This window comes from Triplophysa dalaica, chromosome 1 (genome assembly GCF_015846415.1).
Source record: "Triplophysa dalaica isolate WHDGS20190420 chromosome 1, ASM1584641v1, whole genome shotgun sequence".
Classification (NCBI taxonomy): domain Eukaryota; kingdom Metazoa; phylum Chordata; class Actinopteri; order Cypriniformes; family Nemacheilidae; genus Triplophysa; species Triplophysa dalaica.
Window position 1 is genome coordinate 24,305,960 of NC_079542.1, and position 11,589 is coordinate 24,317,548.

General features: G+C 36.7%; 3 protein-coding genes across 6 annotated transcripts; 2 read left to right on the forward strand and 1 right to left on the reverse strand.

Annotated features, from left to right (window-relative positions):
- Window positions 1-8: 8 nt before the first annotated feature.
- nedd8 (NEDD8 ubiquitin like modifier) lies at window positions 9-2,129 on the reverse strand. Its single transcript, XM_056755012.1, has 4 exons — window positions 1,964-2,129; window positions 1,658-1,705; window positions 1,463-1,545; window positions 9-341 (listed from the first exon to the last, which is right to left on the reverse strand). The coding sequence occupies exons 1-4, from the start codon at window positions 1,979-1,981 to the stop codon at window positions 224-226; spliced, it is 267 nt and encodes an 88-aa protein (XP_056610990.1). The 5' UTR covers window positions 1,982-2,129; the 3' UTR covers window positions 9-223.
- Window positions 2,130-2,360: 231 nt separating this feature from the next.
- gmpr2 (guanosine monophosphate reductase 2) lies at window positions 2,361-6,646 on the forward strand. 3 transcript variants are annotated; one of them, XR_008907315.1, is made up of 12 exons: window positions 2,361-2,510; window positions 2,914-3,046; window positions 3,155-3,274; window positions 3,625-3,708; window positions 3,831-4,004; window positions 4,077-4,158; window positions 4,264-4,370; window positions 4,459-4,501; window positions 4,874-5,033; window positions 5,216-5,410; window positions 5,603-5,649; window positions 5,815-6,646. XR_008907315.1 is itself a non-coding variant. In XM_056754986.1 (11 exons), the coding sequence occupies exons 2-10, from the start codon at window positions 2,960-2,962 to the stop codon at window positions 5,403-5,405; spliced, it is 1,047 nt and encodes a 348-aa protein (XP_056610964.1). In that variant the 5' UTR covers window positions 2,361-2,510; window positions 2,914-2,959; the 3' UTR covers window positions 5,406-5,410; window positions 5,603-6,646. The 3 variants fall into 3 exon arrangements, 2 of the variants coding, with proteins under 2 accessions (XP_056610964.1, XP_056610978.1); XM_056754986.1 differs by having other exon boundaries at window positions 5,603-6,646; XM_056755000.1 differs by having other exon boundaries at window positions 2,478-2,510; window positions 2,918-3,046; window positions 5,603-6,646.
- Window positions 6,647-7,741: 1,095 nt separating this feature from the next.
- Window positions 7,742-11,525, forward strand: LOC130427459 (E3 ubiquitin-protein ligase TRIM39-like). 2 transcript variants are annotated; one of them, XM_056754953.1, is made up of 6 exons: window positions 7,742-8,340; window positions 8,443-8,538; window positions 8,849-9,070; window positions 9,149-9,296; window positions 9,755-9,781; window positions 9,908-11,525. In XM_056754953.1, the coding sequence occupies exons 1-6, from the start codon at window positions 7,783-7,785 to the stop codon at window positions 10,483-10,485; spliced, it is 1,629 nt and encodes a 542-aa protein (XP_056610931.1). In that variant the 5' UTR covers window positions 7,742-7,782; the 3' UTR covers window positions 10,486-11,525. The 2 variants fall into 2 exon arrangements, with proteins under 2 accessions (XP_056610931.1, XP_056610939.1); XM_056754961.1 differs by having other exon boundaries at window positions 7,742-8,256.
- Window positions 11,526-11,589: the final 64 nt, after the last annotated feature.

Here is an 11,589-nt window from a genome sequence, read left to right on the forward strand (position 1 = left end):
TTACAAAATTCGTCACAATCACTGTTTATTGACAAACTGGTACATCATGTTAACTTGATTTCAAACAATTTTTATAAACTTAACAAAATGAGCACACCTATGCCCTTAACCAAGTAAGGTGGGTGGCATTGACATCGATTTTTTCCCCAAATAAACAAAAAAGGAGCATTGGCTATTACACAGCTGGACTGTATATCTAAGGTAACCAAGCCAGGTCGGGCATTTACATTGTTGGGGAGCTGTGAGGATACTGTTGCATTTCCCCACCTCTTAATGCAAGAACTAGATGCAACACTGAGCCGCCCTGGATCTTGTAGTCTGCTGCGGTTTTCTCATCATTCCTAAAAAACATAGATTAGATTAGATTCAACTTTATTGTCATTACACATATACAAGTACAGTGTAACGAAATGTAGTTTAGGTTTAACCAGAAGTGCAATTAGCAAGTACAGGATATACACACTCAAAAAAATAATATGTTGGACTAACTTAAATTTTTAACAGTTTCATTCAGTTCCTGTTTATTCAATGAATTTATTCAATAATTTCAATAACTTTTACAACATTTTCCAACAAGAATAACTTGTGTAAAAGACTACTAAAGGTAGTCTCTAAAGACTACCTTTACTTTTCAATATCAAAGGCATGTACATTAAAAAATTTCCAACAAGAATAACTTGTACAAACTCTGTAATCTCTAAAGACTGCCAACCTAACCAAAGGCAACACTTTTCTGAACAAGGGTAACCACCAAACTAAAAAATATAACTAACTCTTTAAACCTTTTAAGATAAATGAACATTAAACACTAACAAGTGTTTATTTTTACTGAAAAATGCACGATATAAAACACTTATTTAAGAAAATAGCTCTCAAAATGCAGTGTACGCAAAGCATGCTGGGAAATATAAGTCCTCTGCCCTATTATAACTATTTTATGTTAACACAACACAACTCCTTTATGTTGTCCCAACATGAATGGATTCAGTTATATGACTAAACATAAAACAATCATGTTCTAACCATATTTTCCAAAAGTTGTGTTGTTTTAACTTAAGCAAGTTAAGTAAATTGAACAGACAGCAAAAAAAATTTTTTTGAGTGCAGTGTGAATAAATACAGAATACAATATTAGGAACATACTATACAATGGGCATGTACAATGAAAATATGACAGTCGGTATGTACTATGAACAATACAAACAGAAGGCTATATACTGTGAACATTAATGTACAGGTGGTTATGAACAGATATCAATATAGACTATACAATAGTTCAAGTGACTTGAGTGTGCATTAGTTACAGACATTAGCTATTAGAGTTACAGTGCAGTAGATGAGTTGATGCGGTTATTAAAGGTACAGTGCAGTACATGAGTTAATGGATGGAGTGTTAGTCATTGCTTTGTGCTGTTTAAAATAAAAGCAAAGCAGCAGAAGCGGAGTGTGTGTGGTGTCTTACATTTGTTTTCCACTGTAGATGAGTCTCTGTTGCTGGGGTGGTATTCCCTCCTTCTCCTCCACCCTTTCCTTTATTCTCTCCACCTGACAAATGCACATAAACATGAATCAAATGAATAAACCAGACAACAAGTCAAACAGTCTTTACTCGTCTCATCAACGAATGACTGATAAAGGTTTGTTGGTTATATTTTACCTTGTCTGTTGGCTCGATGTCGATCTCGATTTCTTTGCCAGTGAGTGTCTTTAAAAATTGCACACAATTATTAGTCATGTACGTTAAATATATACAGCATCCTGATGTACACATGCAGATCATCGTTTATAATTCAAATACACTGCATACTCATAATATTGCCTATGAGTAAAATATCAGCAATAACATCTCTTTTCTAAACTGCAGTGGGTTGCTAAATTTTATGACAAATGATTTAATTAGCGAAGTGAAGAAGTGTAACGTTACGCATGCTAAATGAAATAGCTGCTTTTGCTCAAATCTTACCTTGACTTTAATGAGCATCGTGGCTTCTCTGTTTTACAAACACATGTAGTAAAATGTACTCTAAATATATTAAAGTGAAATTCAAACACCTATAATAATTTATTCCCACAATTTCTCTACCGCAACTGAAGTTCCTTTGTCACTGAAAAATAATTCCTACCATTCTTGTGTCTTGATGAAAGGTTCCGAGGGTGTTAAGTGGGAAATAACAACTTTCGTTGCCGAAAGAAGATTTACTCAAAATGAAGTATTTGCATTATATTTCATTACTTACAAATACTCTGTGTACGAAAGAAATTGCAAAAAATAAATAAAATATTTCCCAAACCGGCGGAAAATACCACGACAGCTAATGCGACAGTGGGTGAATGGTAATGTTTTTTTTGTAGTTTTTTAAAGGAAGGTTTGAACATGAGTTGCAAGCGATAGGACTACAGACGCTGACAGCCGTGAAATCCCGCCCTCCTAAAACGACCGCCTCCAACCCCGGAAACCTGCTGTTTCATTCTCTGCCATATAACCCTTTGAAGGAAGTGCGCGGGTGAAGGTAGGAACATTGCATTTAATAAATGATACACAATGACATATTTAAATGCATATGCAAGTGTGTTATGAAGGACAACAAGTTCGTTTTGTGTCAAAGTGACATACATTTTTATGACCTAGATTAACTGACATCCAAGATATGTGCAGAACACTTATCCAGATGTGAGACCTCATGTTTAGGTCCTTTTATTTTGCATTTGTTTAGGGATCCTTTTGTTTTACATTTGTTTAGGATACCTTGATACCCGACTGTCTTTACTTGTAGAAAGCATATATAGGAATGCAAAGACTTATAACACTGAAAACTGTCTTACACTTTAACACAACCCCCAGCACTCCTCCTCAGCACCTATGATGACTGAATAAGTGGGAATGTTTTTCTCACTCGTCATGTGTTTTGACAGACAGTGAGATACGGTAGGATTCTCAAGGCCATCCTCTACAGCAGTCATGCCACGCATTGAAAATGACATCAAACTCGACTTCAAGGATGTGCTACTCCGACCCAAACGTAGCACTCTTAAATCCCGCAGTGAGGTATGTCATTTTTTATCTTTACACAAATTTGAAATCATATTCAATTGCATGGGTATGTAAATATCAAAACTATTTTGGGTTCAACTTTTTTGCACTCTACTGTCCCAGGTGGATCTCATGCGCAGTTTCACATTCAGAAATTCGAAGAGCAGCTATCGTGGGATTCCCATCATTGCAGCAAACATGGACACAGTGGGGACTTTTGAAATGGCTGTAGCTTTTCATCAGGTGACAAGACTTTTCTCCATAACAGTTGAATATGTCAGTAGAAAAAGTATGAACAGACAGCTTTTATTTCACCTGATGCATTAAAAATATGGTACTGGATTTTAGCTATTTATTTTATTAATACATGCAATCCCTGGGACTCCAGGCAACATATGGCCTTGGTTTTGCAAGCAACATGAGCTGAGCTACAGGGATGGCTATACAAGCTTCTCTATTGGTTTTTTATATTTAAAAAATGTAGCATCCTCTTGAAATGCATTAGTAGTTTTATAATTGCATAAATACAATTTATACAGGGTGTTGAAGAGTTTATGGTCGCACTGATTTTTTTGTCATTGTTTGAATTTTAGTTCAGTCTCTTTACAGCCATTCATAAGCATTACTGTGTGGATGACTGGAAGGACTTTGCAGTGAAGCACTCAGAATGCTTACAGGTGAGGAACATCTTAGAATTATTTTAAATCATTGTTGCTATTTAGAGGCTCTTACCCAGTCCCGCTTTATTCTTTTTGTACTATCTTTATATTATTTTAACATTATCTTTCCTTCCTTTTAGAGCGTGGCAGTCAGCACAGGGACAGGTGATGGGGATTTTGATAAACTGGTGGCCATTTTTGCCGCTGTACCTCAGATTCAGTACATTTGTGTTGATGTAGCCAATGGCTACTCCGAACACTTTGTCAACTTTGTGAAGGAAGTGAGAAAGAAGTTTCCTACACACACAATCATGGTAAGTTATCAATCAAGAACACCAGATAATCATTTTGTTTCCATTATTTATCTTATATTTTGTGTATGATAGGCTGGCAATGTGGTGACTGGAGAGATGGTGGAAGAACTGATTCTTGCTGGTGCTGACATTATCAAAGTGGGCATTGGACCAGGTGATAGCATCAGTTATCGGTTTAAATTAAGTGTTATAAATCGTGTACTGTCCTTTTTACTCATAGATTATGTGTGTGTCTGTGTGTGTGTTTGTTTGTGTGAAGGATCTGTGTGCACCACTCGTAAGAAAACCGGTGTGGGTTATCCTCAGTTGAGCGCAGTCATTGAGTGTGCTGATGCTGCACATGGTCTGGGTGGACACATTATATCTGTGAGACTCTTTCGGTGTGCTTTTGTTTGATCGAGACATTAAAAAAATCTTTATTAAATCGTTATTGTGGGACTCAAATTTTTTTTAGGATGGAGGTTGTACCTGCCCAGGTGACGTCTCCAAAGCATTTGGTGAGTCTTTATAGCGCTGCTTTATAATCGGACCATTAAACATGAAGTTCCATTGCATGAAATATGTGTGTTTATATTGCACAACATTACACTTATGCTAATCCTATTCCTCATTAAGAAATCTGACTTTTAAGGTTTTTATGTATAGACATACTGTACATAATGATCGCACATATAAAAAACTGACAGATTGCTCAAAAGGCTTTTTATTGTTAGATGAGTCTAACTGTTGCTCTTGTTTCGCTTCAACCATTAATGATTTTCCCTAATAAAAGAACATGGGCTATATGTTTATATGACCTTACTTGTGAATTTTGGAGTATGACCATGCAAATAAAACACTCAATGTAATTTGATTGGCTAATCTGACAGGTGCGGGGGCTGACTTTGTGATGCTTGGAGGAATGCTGGCAGGTCATTCTGAGAGTGGGGGTGAAATCATAGAGAAAAACGGCGAGAAGTACAAACTGTTCTATGGCATGAGCTCAGATACTGCCATGCAGAAGCACACAGGAGGTGTAGCAGAGTACAGGTGAGAAAAGCAGGAAGCAGCGGTTATGCAGGAGCTCGTAAATTTGTTATCCAGCAGAGTGAGATGGCTATCAAAGAAAGCATTATAGTCTTTTCTGGTCTATAGAGATTTTTAAGAGTAACATTTGATTTTTATTTACATTTTATATTGTGTTGTTTAACGTTGACATTGACATTTTTCAGGGCCTCTGAGGGCAAAACGGTCGAAGTGCTTTATAAAGGCCCTGTGGAGTTGACTATGAAAGATGTGCTGGGTGGAGTACGCTCCACCTGTACCTACGTGGGTGCTGCTAAGCTTAAGGAGTTGAGTCGTCGTACCACCTTTATTAGAGTCACCCAACAACTTAACACCGTGTTTGGAAATGATAATTAGACCAGGTCAGTTCTGAAGTCTAACTGGGTCCACATTGGGCCATGTTATGCCAAACACCATGCAAGGGTCATTTTGGTCTCTCTGTAAACTGAAGACAAATGACATATATGCATATTCACTCATTTGCGCACACACACCTCACATATATAATGTGTATTTCTGGGGTTCTCACTATTGAATTCAAATGATTTCTCCAGATGCTGTATTAAAGCAACTGTATGGTCTATCTCTCCTTTTTGGACTGGTAAGTGAATACTGCAAACATTTCCAATGACTTTTTAAATTTAATCTTTTTAGTAATTTACTACATTGCAGTATTAAATCAGAGCATACATTTAGTTTAATTTGTTACACTGTCCTCAAGAGTTTATTTTGTGCGTTTTTTGTTTGGAATCATTTTCTTCATCAGCCTTCACTCTGAAGCTCAACTCCTCATCATGAGTTTTAACTTTTTGAGAAGCCTGTTAGAGCCTTATATATTATCCAGATACTGTGGGTACTGTTTTAAAATCTGTTGTAAATTTAGCTCAGTGTCTGTTTTGATTGATTTCTTTATACTCTTTATGATTTGTGTTTCTTTACACATTTTCTGGACCAACACCAAACCTTAAAAGGATCATCATAGTGTTACACAATATGCTATAAATATCTGTTACCAAAGCCATGGTATTATTTTTTCACATGCAATGCACTCTTGCTCTTAAAAACTGAATATTAAATGTGTTGTTATGTATCAGATACTTTGTTCGACACAATCTTTTCAAGACTTGATCAGTTCCTAGTTTTATCCTTTTAGGGCCAATTTTATCTGCCAGTTTACACTTCACTTAATGTTGCAGTTTGTTCAGATAACAATAAAAACGAATTAAACGCTGTTCCCCACTTAAATTATTTGGGTGGAGCAGGTTGGACACTGTTGCCTGTGAGTAAAAATTTGGCTTGATCTTAATTATTTTGCAAATTTTCCATGTTTGAAGATCTGAATAATATTCCATATGTTTCACTTTGTTTCATTTTACTTCACATTATTTTAGAGTTGATTGATCACCTTTTTTGAGTTGTGAAAAATAAACAATCATACAAACATTGTGGTTTAACTTGTGTCTTTAGGGTTACAGATACACAATATTTAATACTAACATTGTTGTGATGGGTTTACATCAATGAAAAGAGTTACCTGAAGATGCTATGTACTGCTTGATTTAATTCAACAATTGTTTAATAAAATGGTGTTCATTTCATATGTATACTTGAGTTTTTATAAATGTTTTATATATCACAAGACAATATATTTACTGTTCAGGTTAAAGTAATGCAAAACACAGCATACAGATAATACAAAGTTGTCTCATTACTTCTTAAGTCATATTTCTCAGTTCTTCTGGGAATCATTTTCCTCAAATGACTGCTTCTGATTTCACCGCAACGTGGTTAATGTCAACATACAGTATTTGTGCATAACCAAAGTCAAAAGTCAAAGTCAGCTTTAATGTCAATTCTGCCACATGTATACAGTACATACATATAGAGGATTGAAATTGTGTTACTCTCAGACCCACGGTGCATGCAAATAACACTAACACAGAATAAATAAAAATATGTAAAAAATACAGATTACACATATATGTCAAATACAACTATTACAAGCAGGGATATAAAAAAAAAGAGGATAGGCAAGGTAAGGTAGGGCAAAGATCTTATTAGTCTGTTTAAAGTGACAAAAGAGCAGGCTTTGTAAAACCTGTCAGAAGAGGCAGTTGAAGCGGGGCAGACTGATGCTGAATGAGGTAGTGAGCAGTCCAAAGTTGCATAAAGTGACTAGTGCGGGTCAGAGTATGTTGTTGGGGGGGAATGGAATGACCTTCGGATGTGGTCAGAGTTCAGTGGTGCATGGGGCAACATAGGGGAGGGGGTGCAGGTGCGGGTGGGAGATAAGCTTCCTAACTTCCTGGTGGATGAAGCTCTCCTTTAGTCAATGAATAACATTGTTAATAAACAATGAAAACAAACATAATTGCATGGGAGGTGTCGAATGAAATCTAAGTGTAATATTTCATGACTTGTACACTGCAGAACAGGTGGTATAATGGCATGCGCTAACCTTAAGCCTGTAATACAACATGCATAGACCTGCAGGGTGAGAGGAAAGAATGCTAATTTGTTAGTAAAATTTATTCTTGGCTTACTGATGTTAGACTCATGCATTCATTTTTCAGAGGATTGTTATTTGCCATCGAATGAGTAAGGATAGGGGAGTTTTTGTTTGTGATGTATTTTGCATTCAAAAGAAAAGCCAGTTTGACAGGTTGAGTTTATATAAGAGGGTGGGACAAAGATCAAGTGTGTTTGAGCAGTCATTTATTTTTTTCCATCAGTAATGGCGTCTATGAGCGGTTCTCTGCCTGTAGAACAGTTCATTTGTTCAATCTGTCAGGATGTCTTCAAGGATCCAGCAACGATTCCGTGTGGACACAACTTCTGCATTAAATGCATCTCTGAGCATTGGGACAGCAGCGTGGGGATTCAATGTCCCCTGTGTAAGAAGGATTTTCACTTGAGACCAGAATTTGATATCAACAGAGAGTTCAGGGAGATCATTGAACATCTGAGGAAAGGAGAGAGTCCTATCAAACCTGGAGAAATTCCATGTCATGCCTGTGTAAAAATAAAGCAGAAGGCTTTAAAGTCTTGTTTGCATTGTGGAGGTACTTTTTGCAAGACACATCTAGAGCCTCATAACACCGTGGCACAACTGAAGAATCACAAACTGGTAGACCCTGCTGAGAATCTGGAAGACTATATGTGCCAGAAGCATGACAGACCCCTGGAGCTGTTCTGCAGAGATGATAAGGTGTGTTTGTGCCTTTTTTGTTTTATGGAAGACCACAAAACTCATAAGACTGTTCTTGTAGAGGAGGAGAGTGCTGACAAGAAGGTAAAACATCAATCCATCCTCTGTTACTGTATATCTATAGCTTAAAGTTTTATTAGCATAAAGCATTATCTTGAAATCAGAGAGCTTAATATCTATCCACAGACTCAGTTGATGAACAAAAGGGCAGAGGTTCGACTGATGATTCAGTACAAAACTGAGAAAAGTGAGGAGATAAGAAACCAAGTAAAGCTCAGCAGGGTCAGTTTTTTATTTACTCTGGTATTTAAAAGGTTTGTTTAACCTATAAAAACATTGTCATTAATTATTTAGATACATGTCATTCAAAGCATTTTATTCTATGTTACACAAAATAAGATATTTTGAAAAATGTGTCCCTACAAAGGAAGACAATTTTAGAGGCCAATGTTGTTTAGTTACCGATTTTCTTAAAAATATCTTCTTTTGTGTTCTGTAGAAGATAGAAAGGCATTATCTATAATTTTAATATGGCTTTAGTGATTAAGTAATAATAATACAGTAATAATAAAACATGTATTTTATCATTTAGCAAAAAACAGACAAGGAGAAAGCATACTGTGTTGGGCTTTTCACCGATCTTATGCACTCTATTGAGAGATGTCAGTCTGAACTGCTTGATCTAATGGAGCAAAAACAAAAAGCAGCAGAAGATGTCATGAAAGAGCTGGAGCAGGAAATCACAGAACTAAAGAGGAGAGACACTGAGCTGGAGACGCTTTCGCAATCTGAGGATCATCTGCACCTGCTACAGGTCACTGTCTCTCCCTCCGCACACACATTATAGAAAAACACTCCACATATTGAGAATTTCGTTTGTCTCCTGCTCTAGATTTACCCATCCCTCTGCAGCCCTTTAAAGGGGAGGAACTGGTCTGAGATCAGTATTGACACCTATATCAGTGTGGACACTGTGAGGAGAGTTCTTACAAAGCATCAAGAATGTCTCTATCATGCATTGATAAATGTTACAGGAATTGGTTAGTTTGTTACTTATATCATTTGTAAGAAATCGCCATGTGAAGTACTCCAAAATTTTAAGCAAAAACATATTCTGCTTTTATAAATTAATGCATTGTGAATTAGTGAAAAGGTCTGCGAGAGGGTTTATTCTTACCTTGCATATAGATTTAAAAATAATCAGAGTCCCACAGGGGAGTGTGTTAGGTCCATTGTAATTAATGTGCATACGATCATTCTTTATACTAGCTTTTTAACATGAAATTATTTGCCTTGTTTTATAAAGTAGATAGAAGTTGAAACTGGCAATGAAAATGTATTTTACTTACATTGTTTCCACTTATTGATGTTTCCAAATGATCTCTGTTCCTCTATAAGCCTATGGCTTTTTGTGTATTGTTGTGTGAATTCAACAAATTGTTACATGTTAAATATAACATTTGAATAATATATTGTGTTGTATGGATTGTTTCTGCAGAGCTAAGGAGAATTGAAAAGTTTGCAGGTACAAGACTGTGCTATTTCTCTGCATTTACACAATCACACGTTTACATTTACATATAGATACACTATTTTATTGTTTACCCAAGTCTATACATCTTAAAGACGTTATTTCTGTATTCACCCTCAGTGAACGTGACTATGGATCCACAAACAGCTCATCCTAAACTGCTCTTGTCTGAAGATGCCAAACAGGCTGTGTATGGAGAAACACAGCAGGAGGTTCCTGACAGCCCCATGAGGTTTGATACTTGCCCTGGTGTCCTGGGCAAGGAGGAATTCTCTTCTGGAAAATGTTATTTTGAAGTTCAAGTTAAAGGCAAAACTGAGTGGGATTTGGGTGTGGCCGGAGAGTCTGTTAAAAGAAAGGGAACAATCACTTTAAGTCCAAGGAACGGAATCTGGACTCTGAGGTTGAGGAACGGAATTGAGTATAAGGCCTGCGACATTCCCTCTGTCTCTCTGTCTCTGGGAGTGAAGCCGCAGAGGATGGGTGTGTTCGTGGATTATGAGGAGGGTCTGGTCTCCTTTTATGATGTGGAGTCCAGGTCTCATATCTACTCTTTTACTGGTCAGTCTTTCACTGAGAAACTTCATCCATATCTCAGCCCATGCTTTAATAATGGAGATAAAAATTCAGCTCCACTGGTCATACTACCCATCAGCAACCAAAGTTTAAACCCATACCGTGATGCCTCCAGGCAATAGAGCCTTGTCCTACAAATATAACCAATTATTTTTCACAATAATGTTCATATTGTTTCATAACGCCTGAAATTAGTTTAGACTTACCATACTGTTGCTGATTCCTTAAATTTAAAATCATTACAATTTCAATGTATCCTATGTTCTATTAGTTTATCTCATTGCTTTTATTTTACCTTAAACCCTTTTAAAGAGAAATTATACATAGTCAGCTGTGCCAGCAGCCATATCACCCTGTAGCCCAAGACTAGTTGCCCACTGGAGCTAAGCAGGCCTGAGCCCCCCTGGAAAAACCAAGTTGCTGCTGGAAGAGGTGTTAGTGAGGCCAGCAGGTGGTACTTGCTTTGTGGGTCGTAATGCTCCAGTATAGTGACTGGGCACTATACTGTCAAAAAAGCACTGTCCTTCAGATGAGACTTTAAACCGAGGTCTGCTGACATCCGGAGACACTTCATATATATAAAGGTGTATATATACATGGCATGCTTTAGAAATAAGATGTTATAGTGCAGATAAAAATGTATGCTAATAGTGTGTGAAGGTAAGGCCACTATTTAAGGTCCAAACCTGGGTTTCAAAGTGAAAGTGAAGTCATCACAATAGCAATCATTTCATATGTTCGTTTTAGTGGAGAACACTTTATTGCAGTACTTATGTGATCATTTAGTAAGAAGAATATACACATACTGTGCTTAAAAGGACCGTTTGAATAGCTGCAGTTAAAATAGTGACAATAACGCTTCATGTTACTTTTATGAATAACCTTGCCATACATTGTAATCTGGTGAATGCCTCTTTGGTGAATTAAAGTCCAAATGTCCTGAAAATCTGTACATTGTTCAATTGTCCATCTAATGTGAATACCTACCTGCAAACTATAGTGTGTGTGTGTGTGTGTCCCTGTACCCCACCTTTGTGGCACGTTTTAAAACATTTACCTGTTAAAAAAATAAAAGTGATTTCTTTTCACTATATCAAAACCTGAAATGTAACATTACAATAGAAAGCTGGTGCCTCTTAAATACAGAAGGCCTTATTGTTGAAAATACTTGATGGAAAATAGTTTTTTTTTGTGTTCTATTCTACAAAAGTGTCATATTAATGTGA

Excerpts from the sequence above, each read along its gene's own strand:
- LOC130427459 (XM_056754953.1), top strand. The coding sequence starts at position 7,783 with ATGGCGTCTATGAGCGGTTCTCTGCCTGTAGAACAGTTCATTTGTTCA. Across the intron at positions 9,297-9,754 it reads GATAAATGTTACAGGAATTG|AGCTAAGGAGAATTGAAAAG; the intron begins GTTAGTTTGTTA and ends TTGTTTCTGCAG. Across the intron at positions 9,782-9,907 it reads GAGAATTGAAAAGTTTGCAG|TGAACGTGACTATGGATCCA; the intron begins GTACAAGACTGT and ends ATTCACCCTCAG.
- gmpr2 (XM_056754986.1), top strand. The coding sequence starts at position 2,960 with ATGCCACGCATTGAAAATGACATCAAACTCGACTTCAAGGATGTGCTA. Across the intron at positions 3,709-3,830 it reads AGCACTCAGAATGCTTACAG|AGCGTGGCAGTCAGCACAGG; the intron begins GTGAGGAACATC and ends CCTTCCTTTTAG. Across the intron at positions 4,005-4,076 it reads TTCCTACACACACAATCATG|GCTGGCAATGTGGTGACTGG; the intron begins GTAAGTTATCAA and ends TGTGTATGATAG.
- nedd8 (XM_056755012.1), bottom strand. Across the intron at positions 1,546-1,657 it reads ACATCGAGCCAACAGACAAG|GTGGAGAGAATAAAGGAAAG; the intron begins GTAAAATATAAC and ends TGCATTTGTCAG. Across the intron at positions 342-1,462 it reads ATCTACAGTGGAAAACAAAT|GAATGATGAGAAAACCGCAG; the intron begins GTAAGACACCAC and ends TATGTTTTTTAG.